The 21,883-nt window shown below is 36.8% G+C and overlaps 1 protein-coding gene across 4 annotated transcripts in view; it reads left to right on the top strand.

Annotated features, from left to right (window-relative positions):
- Nucleotides 1–21,883, top strand: part of METTL4 (methyltransferase like 4) — a 41,103-nt gene that overhangs the window by 8,813 nt on the left and 10,407 nt on the right. For all 4 annotated transcript variants that reach the window (XM_034996330.1, XM_034996331.1, XM_034996328.1 and 1 more), the window contains 2 exons: nucleotides 3,067–3,436; nucleotides 5,441–5,510. In XM_034996330.1, coding sequence (XP_034852221.1) covers nucleotides 3,067–3,436; nucleotides 5,441–5,510 — 440 coding nt within the window. The remainder of the gene's footprint in view (nucleotides 1–3,066; nucleotides 3,437–5,440; nucleotides 5,511–21,883) is intronic.

Genomic DNA, 21,883 nt, shown 5'->3' with positions numbered 1-21,883 from the left:
AATTTGTGATTTGGGGCACTTGGGTGGCTCAGATGGTTGAGTGTCTGCCTTCAGCTCGGGTCATGATCTCCAGGTCCTGGAATTGGGCCCTGCATCGGGCTCCCAGCTCAGTGGGGAGTCTGCTTCTCCCTCTCTCTCTGCCTTTCCCTCTGCTCCTGCTCTCTCTGTCTCTCAAATGAATAAATAAATAAGAAAATCTTAAAAAAAAACCCACAAACATTTGTGATTCGTGGGAAGAGGTCAAAGTATCAACATTACCGGGAGTGTGAAAGAAGTTGATTCCAACTCTAAGGGATGACCTTGAGGGGTTCCAGACTTCAGTGGAGGAAGTCACTGCAGATGTGGTGGAAACAGCAAGAGAGCTAGAATTAGAAGTGGAGCCTGAAGATGTGACCCAACTGCTGCAAGCTCATGATAAAGCTTTAGTGGATGAGGGGTTGCTTCTGATGGACTAACAAAGAAAGTTATTCCTTCAGGTGGAAATTACTCCTGGTGATGATGCTGTGCACATTGTTGAAATGATAACAGAGGACTTAGAATATTCCATAAACTGAGTTGGTAAAGCAGCAAAAGGGTTTGAGAGTATTGACTCCCAGTTTGGAAAGAAGTTCTACTGCGGGTAAAATGCTATCAAACAGCATTCATGCTACAGAGAAATCTTTCATGAAAGGAAGAGTCAATTAATGTGGCAAACTTCATTGTTTTATTTTTAAAAATTGCCATGGCTACCTCAGCCTTCAGCAACCACCACCCTAATGAGTCAGCAGCTATCAACACAGAGGCAAGACCCTCCACCCACAAAAAGAATATGACTTGCTGAAATTTCAGATAGTAGTTTGCATTTTTTAGCAATAAGGTATTTTTAAGTTAAGGCATATACATTGTTTTAAAGGATGTAATGCTATCGAGTCCTTAATAGACTATGATACAGTATAAATACAACTTTTATATGCACTGGGAAGCCAAAAAATTAATTTGACTCACTTTATTGCAGTAGTCACTTTATTGTGGTGGCCTAGAACTAAACCCCCAATGTCTCCTGTATGGGACTAGAAATTTTTATTTTTAACAACCTCCAGGTGATTCCAATGGAGGTAGTCGAAATACGTATTTTGAGAAAGACTGCACCAAGGGGGACGAAAAAGGTAATGATTATAGAAAAGAATATATAGTCTGATTTATAAAATACAGGCGAATCTTTTGCAGCTTACAGCCCTTGCCTTCAATGACTGATTTTGTTGTGATAACTTGACTTTATTCCAGTGGTCCGGAACCCAACTGACAGTATTTCTGTGGTATGCAGTTTTTTTCTCTAGAAGCTCGATTTTTTTAAGTAGTTTTGTGTTTCTTTAACATTCTTATTTTTTTCTGTACATTTTTGAACATATGAATATGGTTATGATAAGTGCCTTATTGTATTTTTCTACTTTTGTTCCTAATCTTTTAAATGGGCTGCAAGTAAACCTATCCAGCCTTTTCTACTGTTTGTTCATCTCTGTTATTCCTGTATGTTTCTATTGAGTGATTATTTCTCCATAATGTGTTGCGTTTTCCTGCTTCTTTATATATCTGGTAACTTTATTTTTTGTAAGACATTTCAATTTTAGCTTCTTGAGTACTAGATATTTTCATATTCCTATAAATATTCTTGAACTTTGTTCTTGGACAAAGTTACTTTGAAACTGGTTGATCCTTTTGTGGCTTTCTTTTAAAGTTTTGAAGCTTGTTTTAAGGTTTTTTAGTTAGGACCAGAGCAGTCTTTAGAGCTATTTTTCCCTCCACTCATGAGGCAATACCCCTATGAGTCGTCTACCTGATGCCTTGTAAATTAGGAGAGTTTCCATTCTGGCTGGTGGGATCGCTGTTCCCAGCCCTGTGTGAGCTCTGTGGATTGTACCCTCTGATCATTTGACATCATTTCTTTCCCTGACCTTGGGGAGACTTGAGTGGATCTTCCTGCAGCTTTTAAGAACTGTCTCTCTCTGCAGCTCTCTCCTCTTTGGTATCCTGCCCTGCAAACTCTAGCTGCTTTAACCTTTTCAGACTTCCAGCTGCATCCTCTCAACTCAGAGACTGTTGGACTCTGAATGGGTCTCCTTTGCTGCGCTGCCGCCTGCAAACCTTCTCAAGGCAGTAAGCTGGAACAATCATTCGTTTTTCCTTTTTTAGGGACCAGTATTTTTCACTACTTGACATCTATCTAAGTCAGATAGCCTTTTAAAAAAATTATACTTTATACTTTTTAAAAAAAGTAACGTCTGATGAAAAGTTAAATCTGACCTCTGGTATTGCATCTTGCCCAGAAGTGGAACTTAGATTTTAATTTTCTAATTATTGTAATTGCATTTTTGCAAAACTTTGTATGTTCATTTAACAGTTACTTTTTTTTCTTTACAATTTAAGAAATATAAATTCAAAGGTAAGTTTATTTTAAAATTAGATCACTAGAAAAATTTAATATTAAATGTGATTTAAACTTAGTTTGCTTTATAGATTAGAAATTCTGCTTTCTTCTAGAAACATTTATGTTATCAAATTCATATTTATTTATTTCAAATTCATCTTAATACATTTTTAAGAATGTGTTTTATATGTGTATTGTTTGGTTATTTAATTGTAAGTGAATTTATGAAGTTTGTTTTATTCCACATTTAAGAAACAGCAATTTGAAGGTATGTTCACACATTCTTGCCTTTACATTTTATCATAAAATTATTTTAGTGCAAGCTTTAAAACATTGATTTCAGGGGCGCCTGGGTGGGTGGCTCAGTTGTTAAGCGTCTGCTTCGGCTCAGGTCATGGTACCAGGGTCCTGGGATCGAGCCCCACATCAGGCTCTCTGCTCAGCTGGGAGCCTGCTTCTCCCTCTCCCACTCCCCCTGCTTGTGCTCTCTCTCATGTTGTGTCTCTCTGTCAAATAAATAAATAAAATCTTTAAAAAGAAATAAAATATTGATTTCAATCGATAACGTTCAAATATTCAAAGCATAGTAGGAATTTCATTATTTAGAAAATTGTCTTAATGTAAATGGCCTTTTAATGTATCTTAACAAATTTTTCTTACAGATCAGGGGACTGATTTTGGATGGCTCTTCAGAGTTAATCCAAGAAGGTCTCAAAAGTGGCTTTCTTCATCCACTTTCTGAAAAATGGGACAAGTGTAGTGAGCCCATTACTTTACCACTTGATGCCTGCAGTTTGTCAGAATTATGTACAATGGCAAAGCATTTGCCTTCTCTGAATGAAATGGATCTTCAGGCATTACAGTTGATGGAAGAAGATATGTCTATCACAGAACAGGATTTATTTTCACGGGTTGTTGAAAACAACTCTAGCTTTACAAAAATAATTACTTTAATGGGACAGAAATACCTGGTGCCACCAAAAAGCAGTTTTCTTTTGTCTGACATTTCTTGCATGCATCCACTTCTGAACTGTAAGTAATTACTATGTTATTAGAAAAATATAATTTTTTTGTGGCCTTGGAAGTCAAGAGCTAGTCTGAATGCTAAATGTGGGTCAGCAGTATGAGGATAGACTAAATGCTTAATTTTCTCTGTGATTTTTTTCTTTCAAATTTAATTTTAAAACTCTGACTTTTGGTTTAAAAACATTTAAAAATTTTGAAAAAATTAAAAAATAAGACTAATGAACAAAGGGCCAAAAAGTAATTGGTCCCCATGAAAACAAATGTAGTTGCTGCTCTGTACTTAAGAGTTCATGATATAATTGGGCTTGGCCAAACAATTTTATTTAACTTTTCTTTATAGCAAAGTAGGAACACTTTAGATATGAATATTAACACCATAACCTTTTAGGTTACATTTTAAGCTGGTGTTACAGTTTATTGTCTAAAATTTCTTGAAATATTTTCCTGTATAATGTCAACAAAATTTAAAGATTGAAGTCCACATTCATATACACCTGAATTTGAATTTAGATTCTAAAGTTTAACTGTTAATCTTTGAGCTATTCACTTCACAAAACTGAGCCTCAGTTTCCTAGTTTATAAAATAGTTATGATAATAATCTACTTCTGAAGGTCACTTTGAAGATTAAATGAATTAATCTGTATCAATTGCTTATCTCAGGGATTTATATGTATTTAATAAGTCATAATATTCTAAGAAATGAAGTAGAAAAGAAATGTATTGATGAAATTTAATTTAATATGCTCTTGTTTTTTGGATATTTAATATAAAAATTTTAAGTTATTAAATGACATAGTTCATTAAGGAAAAGCTATCTTTTAATTGCTGTCAAGCTATGTTACACATGAGTGGTTATTCATGTCACAGTGTCATAAATTCTTCAGGGTAAATGACAGGATAATAAACTAATGGGAAAATTATGTTATGTTTGAACGTTGTTTTCTGTACTTTTTTATTTTTGTCATTTTAATTGTTTAAAAACTATTACTTCCTCATTTTAATTTGCACTCTTTTGATTACTTGTGAAATTGTACATTTACCAAAATATACTTATGTTTATAAAAGCAGAAGGGACAGCTCTTCCTTACAGTAAAATTCCAGTTAATAAATGTAGGTGGAACGAAGAACTAGAAAGTTTCTATTTGGCAAACAACATAATAGATTTCAAAATAGGTGAAAAGATGAGACACGGGATATTTGTGCAGTCTTAAAGTATCTCTTTACAAGATACTTATTAATTACAAAGTGAAAACTGGAGAAACCTGGTAGACAACCCTTTAACCAAATGATTAAAGATAGTATCACCAATAATGAGACATTTTGACATCTTGTATTTCCTGATTATTTGGTAGAATTCTTGCCAAACATTAATAATCTAAATTTAATCACGAGGAAATACCAAACCCAAATTAAGAGACATTCTATAAAATAACTGGCCAATAGCCTTCAAAGTGTCAAGGTCATAAGTGACAAAGAAAGACTGAGGAACTTTCCCAGATTGGAAGAGATTGAGGAGACATGACAATTAGATGCAGTGTGTGATCCTGCTTTGGATCTTGGGTCAGAAAAAAAGACACCTGTAGGCAATTGAGGAAGTTTTATTATGGTCAGTGTGTCAGTTTTAAGATAAATTATTTCAAAACGAAGCTTAAAAAAAGTAAAGCAAAAACATGAAAAAAACAAAACACATTTAGGTTTGAAAGGACCATATTAATATGGCTGTCAAGACATAAAGGGCATTTACAAATGATTGGTGTCCAGCTAAGTGACCTGTAGTTATTTTCAGGTAGTCTTTGCAAAAATAGCAATAGGTAAACTTATGTTAAAATCCCCGTGGTACTGAATTATAAGGGAAATCTCAATTTTTTTAGATTATTTTATTTGAATAGATGTTGTAAGTCCTTTTGTTGCATTCCATTATATTTGTGTCTGTAGTCAATGCACTTTAGTTTCTAAAGTGATCACCTACAGAAGGTAGGTATTTTCTGAAATTGTGTGTTTGTTTTCAGGTAGGAAAACATATGATGTAATTGTGATGGATCCACCATGGCAGAACAAATCAGTTAAAAGAAGTAACAGGTAAGTGTAAATAAATTGTCTATTAGATACACCTTGTTTTTTTTTGTTTTTTTTCCCCTTCAATTTCCAGCATGGACCCTAACATGGGGCCTGAACTCACGACCCTGAGATCAAGACCTGAGCTGAGACCAAGAGTCAGGTGCTTAACTGACTGAGCCACCCAGGCACCCCATACTTTTCTAAAAGCTATTGTCCTTTTACATTCTGGTTACATTGCTAAAAGCATTACTTTGAGATGTAGGTTGTCTGAAACTACTAAAGTATTTTCACTTCAATTTTTAATTCCCCTGATTAGGTAATTCTCTTGCTCTAGAATGACATATGGGTATAAGAATGTCACAAGTAATATACTTATTAATGATTGAGGTTACTGACTGAACCAGTTCAGGGATATTTCTGTAACACCAAAGGGCAACATTTTTGTTTCCTTTGATATCACATTTTAAAGTTTAGAAGTATGTGCCAGAATATGGGCATACCTTGTTTTATTGTGCTTTACTTTATTGTACTTTGCGGACATTGCCTTTTTAAAAAATAATTGAAGGTTTGTGGCAACCCTGCACTGAGCACATCTGTTGGCACCATTTTCCAATAGCATTTGCTCACTTTATGTCATATTTTGCAATATTTCAAACTTTTTCATTATTATATTTGTTTTAGTGATCTGTGACAGAGATTATGACTCACTGAAAGCTCAGATGATGGTTAGCATTTTTTAGCAATGAAGTATGTATGTTGTTTTTCTAGACATAATGCTATTGCATACTTAGTTGACTACAGGATAGTGTAAACATAACTGTTACATGCACTAGGAAGCCCCAAAATTAATTTGACTCACTTTATTAGAGTAATACTAGCTTTGTGGTGGTGGTCTGGAACTGAACTGCAGTATCTCTGAGGCTCGCCTGTATAGTTTTCCTTAGTAGCTGCTATGAATGAATTTGTATAATCCATCTTAAATTTGTTTTATGTCACCTTTTTTGTTTATGTCACCTCTTAGAGTAATCAGTTCAATTAATTTCTGAGAGGACATTTCCTTTTTTTTTTTTCAATTTTATTTTATTATGTTGTTAATCACCATACATTACATCATTAGTTTTTGATGTAGTGTTCCATGATTCACTGTTTGCGTATAACACCCAGTGCTCCATTCAATACGTGCCCTCTTTAATACCCATCACCAGGCTAACCCATCCCCCACCCCCCTCCCCTCTAGAACCCTCAGTTTGTTTCTCAGAGTCCATAGTCTCTCATGGTTCGTCTCCTCCTCCAATTTCCCCCCCCTTCATTTTTCCCTTCCTACTATCTTCTTCTTTTTTTTTTTTTTTAACATAGAATGTATTATTTGTTTCAGAGGTACAGGTCTGTGATTCATCAGTCTTACACAAGTCACAGTGCTCACCATAGCACATACCTTCCCCAGTGTCCATCACCCAGCCACCCCATCCCTCCCACCCCCAACACTCGAGCAACCCTCAGTTTGGTTCCTGAGATTAAGAATTTCTCATAGCAGTGAGGTCATATGATGCATGGCTTTCTCTGTTTGACTTATTTCACTGACCATTAATACCCTCCAGTTCTATCCACATCATTGCAAATGGCAAGATTTCTTTCTTTTTTTTTTTTGATGGCTGCATAATATTCCATTGTATATATATATATACCACATCTTCTTTATCCATTCATCTGTCGATGGACATCTTGGCTCTTTCCACAGTTTGGCTATTGTGGACATTGCTGCTATAAACATCAGGGTGCACATACCCCTTCGGATCCCTACATTTGTATCTTTGGGGTAAATACCCAGTAGTGCAATTGCTGGATCGTATGGTACCTCTATTTTCAACTTTTTGAGGAACCTCTATACTGTTTTCCAGAGTGGTTGCACCAGCTTGCATTCCCACCAACAGTGTAGGAGGGTTCCCCTTTCTCCGCATCCTTGCCAACATCTGTCATTTCCTGACTTGTTAATTTTAGCCATTCTGACTGGTGTGAGGTGGTATCTCATTGTGGTTTTGATTTGTATTTCCCGGATGCCGAGTGATGTTGAACACTTTTTCATGTGTCTGTTGGCCATTTGGATGTCTTCTTTGGAAAAATGTCTGTTCGTGTCTTCTGCCCATTTCTTGATTGGATTATTTGTTCTTTGGGTAAGCTCTTTATAGATTTTGGATACTAGCCCTTTATCTGATATGTCATTTGCAAATATCTTCTCCCATTCTGTCGGTTGTCTTTTGGTTTCTGTTGACTGTTTCCTTTGCTGTGCAGAAGCTTTTTATCTTGATGAAGTCCCAATAGTTCATTTTTGCCCTTGCTTCCCTTGCCTTTGGCGATGTCTCTAGGAAGAAGTTGCTGCAGCTGAGGTCGAAGAGGTTGCTGCCTGTGTTCTCCTCTAGGATTTTGGTGGACTCCTGTGTCACATTTAGGTCTTTCATCCATTTTGAGTTTATTTTTGTGTGTGGTGTAAGGAAATGGTCCAGTTTCATTCTTCTGCATGTGGCTGTCCAATTTTCCCAACACCATTTGTTGAAGAGACAGTCTTTTTTCCATTGGACATTCTTTCCTGCTTTGTCAAAGATTAGTTGACCATAGAGTTGAGGGTCCATTTCTGGGCTCTCTATTCTGTTCCATTGATCTATGTGTCTGTTTTTGTGCCAGTACCATACTGTCTTGATGATGACAGCTTTGTAATAGAGCTGGAAGTCCGGAATTGTGATGCCGCCGGCTTTGCTTTTCTTTTTCTTTCTTTCTTTTTTTTTTTTTTTAAAGATTTTATTTATTTATTTGAGAGAGAGAGAATGAGAGACAGAAAGCAGGAGAGGGAGGAGGGTCAGAGGGAGAAGCAGACTCCCTGCTGAGCAGAGAGCCTGATGTGGGACTCGATCCCGGGACTCCAGGATCATGACCTGAGCCGAAGGCAGTCGCTTAACCGACTGAGCCACCCAGGCGCCCCTGCTTTTCTTTTTCAACATTCCTCTGGCTATTCGGGGTCTTTTCTGGTTCCATACAAATTTTAGGATGATTTGTTCCATTTCTTTGAAAAAAGTGGATGGTATTTTGATGGGGATTGCATTGAATGTGTGGATTGCTCTAGGTAGCATTGACATCTTCACAATATTTGTTCTTCCAATGCATGAGCATGGAACGTTTTTCCATTTCTTTGTGTCTTCCTCAATTTCTTTCATGAGTATTTTATAGTTTTCTGAGTACAGATCCTTTGCCTCTTTGGTTAGATTTATTCCTGGGAATCCTATGGTTTTGGGTGCAATTGTAAATGGGATCGACTCCTTAATTTCTCTTTCTTCTGTCTTGTTGTTGGTGTATAAGAATGCCACTGGTTTCTGTGCATTGATTTTATATCCTGCCCCTTTACTGAATTCCTGTATGAGTTCTAGCAGTTTTGGGGTGGAGTCTTTTGGGTTTTCCACATAAAATATCATATCCTCTGCAAACAGTGAGAGTTTCTCTTCTTTGCTGATTTGGATGCCTTTTATTTCTTTTTGTTGTCTGATTGCTGTGGCTAGGACTTCTAATACTATGTTGAATAGCAGTGGTGATAGTGGACATCTCTGCCGTGTTCCTGACCTTAGGGGGAAAGCTCTCATTTTTCCCCATTGAGAATGATATTCGCTGTGGGTTTTTCATAGATGGCTTTTATGATATTGAGGTATGTACCCTCTATCCCTACACTCTGAACAGAATTTTAATCAAGAAAGGATGCTGTACTTTGTCAAATGCTTTTTCTGCATCTATTGAGAGGATCATATGGTTCTTGTTCTTTCTTTTATTAAATGTATTGTATCACATTGATTTGTGGATGTTGAACCAACCTTGCAGCCCAGGAATAAATATCACTTGGTCGTGGTGAATAATCCTTTTAATGTACTGTTGGATCCTATTGGCTATTATTTTGGTGAGAATTTTTGCATCTATGTTCATCAGGGATATTTGTAATTCTGCTTTTTGATGGGTTCTTTGTCTGATTTTGGGATCAAGGTAATGCTGGCCTCATAAAATGAGTTTGGAAGTTTTCCTTCCATTTCTATTTTTTTGGAACAGTTTCAGAAGAGTAGGTATTAATTCTTCTTTAAATATTTGGTGGAATTCCCCTGGGAAGCCATCTGGCTCAAGAGTTGGAGGCTTAACCCATTCTGCCATCCACGTGCCCCTCTTTAGAATCCTTTAATTTGGAAGTTCATGAGTCTTTACTGGTGTTTCATGAAATTGACATTTCCGAAAGCAGCAATAGGAAACTAATACAACATCTATTGATGAGTCTTGCCCAAATCAATTATTATTAAGGCAAATGCCAAATGGTGATTGTATATGTGTGGGTTTATTTTTGGGCTCTCTATTCTGTTCCGTTGATGTATGTGTGTTTTTTTGTACCAGTACCATTCTGTTTTTATTAGTGTAGCTTTTTAACATATTTTGAAGTCAGGGAGCATGATAACCTCCAGCTTTGTTTTTTTTAAGATCACTTTGGCTATTTAGGGTCTTTTGTGGTTCAATACACATTTTAGGATTCTTTGTTCTAGTTCTGTTAAAAATGCCATTGGTATTTTGATAGGGATTGCATTAAGTCCTTGTTTTTAAAAGCTTTTATTTATTTGAGAAAGTGAGAGTGAGAGAATGAGATTGAGAGAATAAGGGGGGGGAGGGGCAGAGGGAGAAGCAGACTCCCTGCAGAGCAGGGAGCCCAATATGGGACTTGATCCCAGGACCCTGGGATCATGACCTGAGCCAAAGGTAGACACTTAACTGACTGAGCCACCCAGGTGCCCCGATAGGGACTGCATTAAGTCTGTAGATTGCTTTGTGTAGTATAGACATTCTAACAATATTAATTTTTCCAGTCAATGAGCACAGTATATAGTTCCACTTATTTTTGTTGTCTTCAATCTTTTTCATTTTATACTCTTCAGAGTACAGGTCTTTCATGGGTTAAATTTTTTTTCTAGGTATTTTGTTCTTTTTGATGTAATTGTAAATGGGATTGTTTTCTTGATTTCTCTTTCTGATAGCTTGTTATTAGTGTATAGAAATGCAACAAATTTTCCCATATGTTCATTTTGTATCCTGTGACTTTACTGAATTCTTTTATTCTTTTTTTTTTTTTAAGATTTTATTCATTTATTTGATGGAGAGAGAGAGTACATACAAGCAGGGGGAATGGCAGGCCAAGGGAGAGGGAGAAGCAGGCTCCCTGCTGAGCAAGGAGCTCGATGTGGGAGTTGATCCCAGGACCCTGGGATCATGACCTGAGCCGAAGGCAGATGCCCAACCGACTGAGCCACCCAGGCGCCCCTATTTTATTGGTTCTAATAGTTTTTTGGTGGAGCCTTATGGTTTTCTATATATGATATTATGTCACCTGCAATTAGTAACAATTTTAGTGCTTTTTCAGTTTGGATGCCTTTGATTTTTTTTTTCTTGCTTAATTGATGTGGCTGGGATTCAACACATACTATGTTGAATAAGTTGTGAGAATGGGTATCCTTGTCTTGTTTCTAATGTTAGAGGAAAAGCTTTCAGCTTTTCACCATTGAGTATAATGTTAGCTGAGGGTTTATCATATCTGGCTTTTATTATACTTGGTATGTTCTTTCTATACCTGCTCTGTTGAGGGTTTTTATCATAAATGGATGTTGTATATGTCAAATGCTTTTTTGCATCTATTTAATGATCATATTTTTATCTTTAATCTTGTTAATGTGGTATATTATGTTGGTAAATTTCACTGGCTCATGGAGTATGATCCTATTAATGTATTTGGATTTTGATTTGCTAATATTTTGAAGAGAATTTTTACATCTGTGTTCGCTGGGGATATTGGCCTGTCTTTTTTTTAGTGGTATCTTTGATTCTGCTAGTCTTGTAAAATGTGTTTGGAAGCATTTCTTCCTCTTTAATTTTTTGGAATAATTTGAGAGGGATAGTTACTAACTCTTCTTTAAATGTTTGGTAGAATTCATATATGAAGCAGTCTGGTCCTGGACTTTTGTTTTCTGGGAGTTTTTAAATTACTGACTCAATTTCATTACTTGTAATTGGTATATTCAGATTTTCTATTTCTTTTTGATTCAGTCTTGAAAGGTTGTGTGTTTCTAGGAATTTATGTGTTTCTTCTAGGTTTCCTGTTTTGTTGGCATATAATTTTTTTTAGTAGTCTCCTGTGATAGTCTTCTATATATATTTTTGTGGTTTCAGTTGTAACTTCTTTTTCATTTTTGCTTTTATTCCTTTGAGCCCCCTTTTTTTTTCTTGATAAGTCTGGCTAGAGTTTTTCAATTTTAGCTTTTCAAAGAATCAGGTTTTAGTTTCATTGATCTTTTTTATTTTTTAATTTCTATTTCAATTATTTCCACTCTAATCTTTATTATATCCTTCCTTCTACTAACTTTGGGCTTCATTCTTCTTTTTTGAGTTTAGGTTAGATTGTTTACTTGGGATTTTTCTTGTTTCTTAAGTAGGTTTGTATTGCTATGAGCTTTCCTTTTAGAACTGCTTTTGTTCCAATTTTGGAAAGTTGTGTTTCCATTTTCATTGTCTCAAAGTATTTTTTGATTTCCTCTTTGATTTCTTTGTTACCCATTGGTTGTGTAGTAATGTTTCTTAGTATCTACTTGTTTATTTTATTATTATTATTATTATTACTTTTAGTTTTCTTCTTTTAAATGATATCTAGTTTCATATTGTTGTTGGAAAAGATGCTCGATATGATTTAAGTCTTTTTAAATTTATTGAAACTTGTTTTGTGGCCTAATATATGATCTGCCCTGAAGAATGTTCCATGTGCCATTAAAAAAAATGCATTCTGCAGTTTTTGGGTGAAATGTGCTGTATATATGTATTAAGTCCATCTGGTTTAATGTGTTAAGGGCAAAGTTTCCTTATTGATTTTCTTTCTGGGTGATCTATGCATTGATGTAAGTGGGGTGTTGAAGTCCTCTATCATTATTGTAATTAATGTCAATTTCTTCCTTTAGGTCTATTGATATTTGGTTTATATATTTAGGTGCTACTATATCAGATGAATAAATATTTATAACTGTTATATTATCTTCTTGGGTTGACCTCTTTATCATTATGTAATTCTTTTCTTTATCTTTTGTTGCAGTCTTTGTTGTAAAGTCTGTTTTGTCTGATACGAGTATTGGTACTCCAGCCTTCATTTTGTTTTTATTTGCATGGAATACCTTTTTCCATCCCTTTATTTTTAGTCTGTGTTTGTCTTTAGATTTGAAGTGATTTCTTGCAGGCAACATATAGATGGGTCTTGTTTTTTTCAGCCATTGAACTTCCCTGTGTCTTTTAATTGGAGCATTTTAGTCCATTTATATTTAAAGTAATTACTGATAGGCATGTGTTTATTTACACTTTAATTGTTTTCTGGTTATTTTTGTACTTCTCTGTTTATTTGTCCTTCCTGTGGTCTCTTCCCTTGTGATTTGATGGTTTTCTTTAGAGTTATGTTTGGGTTCTTTTGTCTTTATTTTATTATTTTTTAAAGATTTTATTTATTTATTTGAGGGAGAGAGAGCAAGCACGTGAGAGGGGCGGAGGGTCAGAGGGAGAAGCAGACTCCCTGCTGACAGGGAGCCTGATGTGGGACTCAATCCTGGGACTCCAGGATCATGACCTGAGCCAAAGGCAGTCGCTTAACCAACTGAGCCACCCAGGAGCCCCTTGTGTCTTTATTTTTTGTCTATTGTAGCTTCTTGGTCTGTGGTTCCAATGAAGTGTATATATATATTGACCTAGATATTTAGCAGTCTGTTTTAAGCTGATAGTTGTTTCAGTTTGAATGCATTCTAAAAGCACTGCTTTTTTACTGCCTCTTAACATTTTCTGTTTTTGACATCATATTTTACATCTTTTTATTTTGTATATCCCTTAACTACTTATTGTAGTTACAGTTGAGTTTACTTTTTTGTCTTTAACCTCATACTAGCTTTTTCATTGGTTCATGCATTGCCTTTACTATACTTTTGCTTTTATGAGTGAGATTTTTTCTTTCATATATTTTCTTGTTTTTAGTCATGGCATTTTCTTTTCTGCTTAAAGATCTTTTTTTTTTTTTTTTAAAGATTTTATTTATTTATTTGAGAGAGAATGAGAGAGAGCACATGAGAGGGGGGAGGGTCAGAGGGAGAAGCAGACTCCCTGCCGAGCAGGGAGCCTGATGCGGGACTCGATCCAGGGACTCCAGGATCATGACCTGAGCCGAAGGCAGTCGCTTAACCAACTGAGCCACCCAGGCGCCCTCTGCTTAAAGATCTTTTAACATTTCTTGTAAGGTTGGTTTAGTTGGGGTGAATTCCTTTAGGTTTTGCTTGTCTGGGAAACCCTTTATCTCTTTTTCAATTCTGAATGTCAGCCTTGCTGAATAGAGTATTTTTGGTTGTAAGTTTTTCCTTTTCAGGAGTTTAAATACATCCTGGCACTCCTGGCTTGCAAAATTTTTGCTGAAAAAATGAGTTGATCATCTTACGGGATTTTCTTCATTTATGACTTTTTTTTTTTTAATATTTAATTTATTTGACAGAGAGCGAGACAGCGAGAGAGGGAACACAAGCAGGGGGAGTGGGAGAGGGAGAAGCAGGCTTCCCGCTGAGCAGGGAGCCCAGTGTGGGGCTCGATGCCAGGACCCTGGGATCATGACCTGAGCTGAAGGCAGACGCTTAACAACTGAGCCACCCAGGCGCCCCAATTTTTTTTTTTGTTTTTTTTGTTGCCGCCTTCAACATTCTCTCATTATCTTTAACTTGCAATTTTATTTATAATGTGTCTTGGTGGATTTCTTTGGTTTTATTTTATTAGGGACTCTATGCTTTTTGCATGTGATATGTGTTTCCTTTCTCAAGTTAGGGAAGTTTTCAGCCATTATTTCTTCAAATTTTCTGGCCCTTTTCCTCTCTCTTTTCCTTCTGGGGACCCATATAATATGAATGTTAGTATGCTTGTTGTTCCAGAGGTCCCTTAAAACTGTCCTCATTAAAAAAATTTTTTTGCTGTTTTCACTATTCTCTTTTCCACATTGCTGATTCATTCTTCTCTATCATGTAATCTGCTTTTGGTTCTTTCTAATGCATTTTTCATTTCAGTTATTGTATTCCTCAGCTCTGATTGGTTTTTTATATTTTCTTTCTCTATGTTGAAGTTGAATGATGAGCATCTTTATGATCATTACTTTGAACTTTTTATCAGGTAAATTACTTATCTCCTTTTCTTTAGGTCTTCCTTTTTTTCTGGGGTTTTATCTTGTTGTTTTGTTTGGAACGTATTTCTCTGTCTCCTCATTTTATTTGATTTCCTGTGTGTGTTTCTATGAATAGCTGTAAGAGCTAAGTTTCCTGGTATTGAAAGAGTGGCCTTATGTAGGACTGCCTGCTGCATAGACTGTATGCCTGGTAGCTTTGGCAGGTGGGCTGGAGCTGGAGTGGGCATGACTTGGGGGTCCTGGGGCATGTTGTGCTGTGGCCATCTCTGTGGAATTACTGGAGCAGAAGTGGGCTTAAGCTTGGTATGTCTCAGGATGTGCTGTGCTGTGGGCACAGGCCAGTTGGGTCCTGGAGGGTGTTGTGTCAGGGCTGCCTTGGCAGGATGGCTGGAGCTAGGGCTGATGTGGTTGGGGACTGGGGGTGTACTGTGTGGGAGCCGCCTTTGAGGGATAGCTGGAGCTGGAGTGGGCCAGGGGTCTGGAGTGTGCTGGGGTGGCCCTACCAGGTTGGTAAAGTACCCGGACCCAGCTTCTGTTTACACTATGAAGGTAGATGCAGAATGTAAAAATGGCGCTTGCTGGTTCCTCTTACCCCAGTGAGAGTTCCATTGGTTCTCTACCTTTTTGTTGGAGGCTCTAGTGTTAGTACATGGATTTCCTTCATTTATAGTCTGTTTGCAGTTTAAACTGCTATGTCTGAGGGCAGGTGAGCCTGTGCATTGGCCTCTCATTAATATCCTCTACTGCAGGTCACCTAGTCAAGACTGGGGTTCCTGTTATGTCCATATTTCTCCTACTTTTCCCTATTGGTCCCTTTATCGTTTGTTGTGTAGAAGCTGTGCAGTCAGCCTTCTCTTCTTCATCTGGAGGAATGTCTCTCTATATAGGTATAGATTTAGTGTGTGGGAGGAGATGAGTTCAGAGTCTTCCTGTGCCACCATCTTGGACCCTCTTAGCAAATTTTAATGCTTTCGGTCTGTTATTTATTTATTTATTTATTTATGTTATGTTATGTTAGTCACCATACAGTACATCATTAGTTTTTTATGTGGTGTTCCATGATTCATTGTTTGCATATAACACCCAGTGCTCAATGCAATATGTGCCCTCCTTAATACCCATCACCAGGCTAATCATCCCCCACCTCACCCCCTCTGAAACCCTCAGTTTGTTTCCTGTAGTCCATAGTCTCTCATGTTTCATCTCCCCCTCTGATTCCCCCCCTTCATTTTTCCCTTCCTTCTCCTAATGTCCTCCATGCTATTCCTTATATTCCACATAAAAGTTAAACCATATGACACTTGTCTTTCTCTGCTTGACTTACTACACTTAGCATAATCTCCTGGTGAGTGATCTCTTTTTTCTTTTATTATTAGATTGTAAACATTAGATTGGATGCTCTTTGTGAGAAGGGTACTAATATAGGTTTTTTTTTTTTTTTTTAAAGATTTTATTTATTTTTTAGAGAGCGAGTGAGAGAGAAACAGCATGAGAGGGGAGAGGGTCAGAGGGAGAAGCAGGCTCCCCGCCGAGCCGGGAGCGCGATGTGGGACTCGATCCCAGGACCCCGGGATCACGACCTAAGCCGAAGGCAGACACTTAACCATCTGAGCCACCCAGGCGCCCCAATATAGGTTTTTTTTTTTTTTTTAAGATTTATTTATTGGGTGCCTGGGTGGCTCAGTTGGTTAAGCGACTGCCTTCAGCTCAGGTCATAATCCTGGAGTCCCAGGATCGAGTCCCACGTAGGCTCCCTGCTCAGCAGGGAGTCTGCTTCTCCCTCTGACCTTCCCCCTCTCATGTGCTCTCTCTCTCTCTCTCTCATTGTCGCTCTCTCAAATAAATAAATAAAATCTTTAAAAAAAAAGATTTATTTATTTATTTGAGAGAGAGAGAGAGTGAGCATGAATGGAAGGGGCAGAGGGAGAGGGGGAGAGAATCCCAAGCAGACTCCACTCTGAGTGCGGAGCCTCACTCGGGGCTTGATCTCATGACCCTGAGATCACGACCTGATCTGAAACCAAGAGTCCAGTGCTTAACCGACTGTGCCACCCAGGCTTCTCAGGTTTTTGAAAACTAGATTAAATTAACCATTTTAGGCACTTTAAAGTGTGCAGTTTAGTGGTTTAATTCATTCATAATGTTGTACAATTACTACCTTATCTAATTCCAGAATATTTCTATCATCCCCAAAAGAATCCCTGTTCCTCCTGTTTCCCCTCTTTGCCCAGTCTCTGCAACCATTAATCTTCTCTTTGTCTCCATGAGCCTACCTTTTGGGACATTACATATAAATGGAATCATATGACACGTGGCCTTTGTGTCTGGCTTACTTCATTTGATATTTGTTTTCATAGTTCATTCATGTTTTAGCATATATCAGTACTTCCTTTTAATTGGTGCATAATATTCCAATGGATGGATGGATGGGTGCGTGCGCACACACACACACACACACATATATACGTACAACATTTTATTTATCCATTCATCAGTGGGTGATGTTTGCATGGTTTCCAGCTTTTGGCTATAGTGCTGCCAATACATTTGTGTACAAGCTTTTCTTTCTTTTTTTTTTTAAGATTTATTTATTTGAGAGAGAGAGCGTGCATGCATGAAGAGCAGGGGCAGGAGAGGGAGAGTGAATCACAAGCAGACTGCATGCTGAATGTGGAGCCTGACATGGGCTTGATCTCACAGCACTCAGATCAGACCTGAGCTGAAACCAAGAGTTGGATACTTAACCAACTGCACCACCCAGGCGCCCCTGTACAAGCTTTTCTGTGAACATGTGTATTAAAGAATTTGGCCTTGCCCAAAGTTTCACCTTTGCCTTCAGCTTCTGGGAGGGAATCTATACCTGTGCTTGGGTTGGGGGGGAAGTTGGGAGACTGGCTATATAAATAATCTTAGGGTGGGGACTGCTACACGAGAAAGGCCAACCATGTCATTTAGGGTAGGCTTTGGGTCCCAGTGATATTAGTCAACCTGGAGACTGAGTTCAACCACCTGGGCAATTAGTCACTCTATTTTGCCTATGTAATGCATCTCCAGTGAAAACTCTGGACTCTGAAGCTGGCTTAGCAGTACTCTGTGTGTATTATCACACATAGATGCCAGGAGGGTAATGTGTTCTGATTCCATGGGAGAGGACCATTGGAGGCTCTGTATTTGTAAGCCCCCCAGACTCTGCTCTGAGTTTCTTCTTTTGGCTGATTTTAATCTGTATTAAACCGTGATAACCGTTATGTGATAAATTGTAATAAGCCATCTCTTTTAATAAGCTGTAAACATGATTATAATAGCTTTCAGTAAAGTTCTATGAGTCTTTTTGACAAATTATTGAACCTCAGAGTGGTTTTGGAAACTGCCCAAACGTCTAGTTGATTGTACAAGAGAGGGCAGTCTTAAGGCCTGCTCCAAGTTGCCTACTTCTAGACAGCATGTTTTCATTTATCTTGGGTATATACCTAGGAGTAAGGTTGCTGCATCACATGGTACTCTACCTTTAACTCTTGAGGAACTACTGAACTATTTTTCACAGTGGATGTGTCATTTTACATTTTACATTCCCACTGGAAACATACGAGGGTTCCAGTTTCTCCACATTCTTAGTGACACTTATTTTCTGTTTTGTTTGTTTTCAGTTATAGCCATCCTGATGAGTATGAAGTGATACCTGTGGTTTTGGTTTGCATTTCTCTAATGACTAATTATATTGAACATCTTTTCATGTCCTTATTGGCCATCCTTATATATTCTTTGGAGAACTGACTGTTCAGATCCTTTGCACATTTTAAAATTAAGTTACTTTTTGTTGATTTCTAAGAGTTCTTTATACATTCTGGATATTAGGCCCTTACCATATATGGTTGGCAAGTATTTTCTCTTGTTACCTTTTCACTTTCTTTCTCGTGTTCTCAAAGCACTAAATTTTACACTTGGTTGAAGTCCAGCTTAACCTATTTTTCTTTTTGTTACTGAGCATTTGGTGTTGTATTTAAGAAACCATTGCCTTAATCAGGGTCACAATGATGTACACCTATGTTTTCTAAGAGTTTCAACTCTCACGTTTAAGTCTTTGATCCATTTTGAGTTTAATTTTATGTATGATGTGTGGTGGAATCACAATTTTATCCTTTTGCATTTGGATATCCAGTTGTCCCAGCATCATTTGTTGAAGACTGTTCCCAGTTATTTCTCATTATTAGAGTTAAGTGTTAAATTCAAAAGAATCAAAGAGTCCAATTTTATATTCTTTGGTAATGTGTTCCAGTTTTCTGTAAGAATTTTTTTTAAATACTAAATTTAAATTTCATTTGCCTTTTATTTTAATGAAAATTGATAGTTTTTTTTATATGTTATTCTTGAATACTCTTTAGAAGTTTTAAAAAAGTAAATGCTTGATCATAATTAGCAATATCTTTGGAGGCAGCTTTTATAATTCTGAAAAATAAACTCATTCCTTTTATAATATTTTATGATACTTTTACATAAGCATGTTTTGAAATTTTTTGTTTAAAAAATTTTTTTTTGAAATTTTTTGTTTTTTTAGCTTGTAAGTATATGTTTATGATTTTTTTGTAATGATTTATCATATTGTTTCTTTCCTTCAACTTTTGATTTAAAAAATTCCAAACTTTGAGAAAAGTGAAAGAATAATACATGAATATCAAATTGCCTTTCCTCTAGATTCACCCGTTTTTAATATTCTACCACATTTGTGTGTATTTTCTTTCTCCATCTCCATTAATTGCCATTAATAATATTATCAAATACACATTATGTGTGTGTATACATATATATATATATATATATATTTTTTTTTTTTTTTTTTTAACCTCTTCTCAAAGTGTTCTTTTATGGCTATATTTTTCTTTTCAGTTTTCAGATTTAAGCTCCAGTCAGGGATCACACATTATATTTGGTCTTTATTTTTCTTTTTTTCCTTTAATGCAGAATAGTCTCCTGGCCATTTTTTACTTTTCAGGATATTGACTCTTTTTTAAGATCCCATGTTCCTTTTTTGTAGATTTCCTACCATTTGGATTTGTCTGATTGTTCCTTCATGAGATTCAGGTTAAATATTTTCGGTAAGAATGCTACTTTAGTGATAAAGATGCATATTTTGGAATTTGCTCAGTGATTTCTAGGAGATTAAAACTAAAAAATGGAATATTTCATTCCTCCCCCCTTACCGCACATCAACCCAACTAAATAAAATCAAGGCAATCAAAGAATCTGCAGTTATTGGGAACATCAAACTTCAAATTTTTGACCTGATGTTTTTCATACTTTGGCAAACTTAGTTTTTTTAAGTTATCACTTTGATTATAAGGAATGCTAGTCTACTAGAAGAGCACTGGTCTGGATGGTAGGAAATGGGTGCATGAGATATGAATTGTTTTACTCATTTATTCAAGAAATACTATTGATCATATCCTCACATTATACAGTTGCTATGTGTGAGAACTGGATTCCAGTGTTTTTTGCATTTGGCCATTAGGATGTCATTTACTTTTTTCCAGAGCAGGTATAGTAGTAGAAACCTCATTATAGTCAACTGAGGAATAAAATAAAGGAGACAAAGTAGAAAGATAAATGCATACCAGTCCTTAGCTTAGTTGTAGAATTGAGGGAATTTCTCTTCTCTCTTCCCCTCCCTACCTCCCCTGTTTCTCTCTTTTTCTTCCTTTAAAACCTAGGCTGATGGTAAGGAACTGCTAGAGAGGTTGAGACACAGAAGGAGAGGAATAACTAGCATTGTAAGATACCGGAAGATGGGAATAAGAACACAGCTGGGGGGTAAGCTTTAGATAGGTGAAGCCGTACCATTTGATTTAAGAGGAAATGTATACAAATGGATAAGTGAAGGTATATAAGGAGAGAGAGGGGGTTAGGTAGTTGAAGGGGTCAGGTGGTCTTTATTTTTACTGATACATGAGTTAACTTCATCTGCCAAGAGTGAGTTTAGGTAAGAGATTTGAAAAGAGAAGAGGGTTTGTAGTTGACTAAGGATAAGTAAAAGAATGATGAATCATTTTGAGAGCCTGAGAATGGGTTTAATTGACCCAGTTCTTCACTTCTGCATTTTTCTCCCCATATGAAGAGGTTGAATTGAATTGTGTGGAAGTTGGGTTGAATTGAAGATTAGAGGTTTGAAGGAGCTGTGGGGTGAAGGGTTAAGGGGTGGATGGGATTTTAGGGTGCTAATGAGAGGGCGGTGAAATGATTGGTAGTCTGTGGAGAAGAGGTGCATGTGTGCAGGAAGAAATGATAGACTCAATAAAGTAGAGGAATGGGGCACGGTTTGCTTTGATAAGGTCAAAGAATAGGTTAGGGGTAGAAGGTTACAGCCAGAGATAGATCAATGTTTAGTTTCAGAGATGGAATCAGTGTGAGTAATGATGAGGTCCAGGTTAAGGTAACTGGAATGGATTATTGGGATGAATGCAATTGTATTTGTTTAGGGGAAGAATAGTTGAGGTATGCACATTATATAAATTGTGCCTTGAAATTGCCAGGATAATGGCAAGATTTGTGTTAGTAAGGTAGAAGGATCTTAGAGCTTAAAGCTTCATTGATTATGGAGAGTGAGGAAGAAATGGGTTCAATAAAGAACATTACATTCTAGCACAGCCAGATGGCATACCTCTCAGAGGAGTGGATTTTATGCAAATGTGGAGGAGTTTTAGCCTGGAAGTGGCTAATAGGGGAGCTAGGAGATACGGACTCTCCTCTCTCTGTTGTGTGTATTGGGTGTTACAGAAAGGCCCACATTCATTAGATTGGATTTTATAGAGCAAATAGTTCCAGCAAGAGAAACTAAACTTTATGCTATTAATGACTAGGGGGTGCAAGACTATAGAATTTTTTTTAAATGAAAGCATGAGGGTTTCTTTCTTTTCTTTCTTTTCTTTTCTTTTCTTTTCTTTTCTTTTCTTTTCTTTTCTTTTCTTTTCTTTTCTTTTCTTTTCTTTTCTTTCTTTCTTTCTTTCTTTCTTTCTTTCTTTCTTTCTTTCTTTCTTTCTTTCTTTCTGTCTTCTTTCTTGATTTTATTTATTTATTTGAAAGAGAGAAAGGAGAGAGCACAAGCAGGGGGAGCAGCAGAAGGAGAGGGAGAAGCAGGCTCCCCGCTGAGCAGGGAGTT

This window comes from Mirounga leonina, unplaced genomic scaffold (assembly GCF_011800145.1).
Source record: "Mirounga leonina isolate KUSES-001 unplaced genomic scaffold, KU_Mleo_1.0 Mir_93, whole genome shotgun sequence".
In the NCBI taxonomy this organism is placed as follows: domain Eukaryota; kingdom Metazoa; phylum Chordata; class Mammalia; order Carnivora; family Phocidae; genus Mirounga; species Mirounga leonina.
Note: the sequence above shows the minus strand (reverse complement) of the source record. Positions and strands in the feature narration are given on the sequence as shown.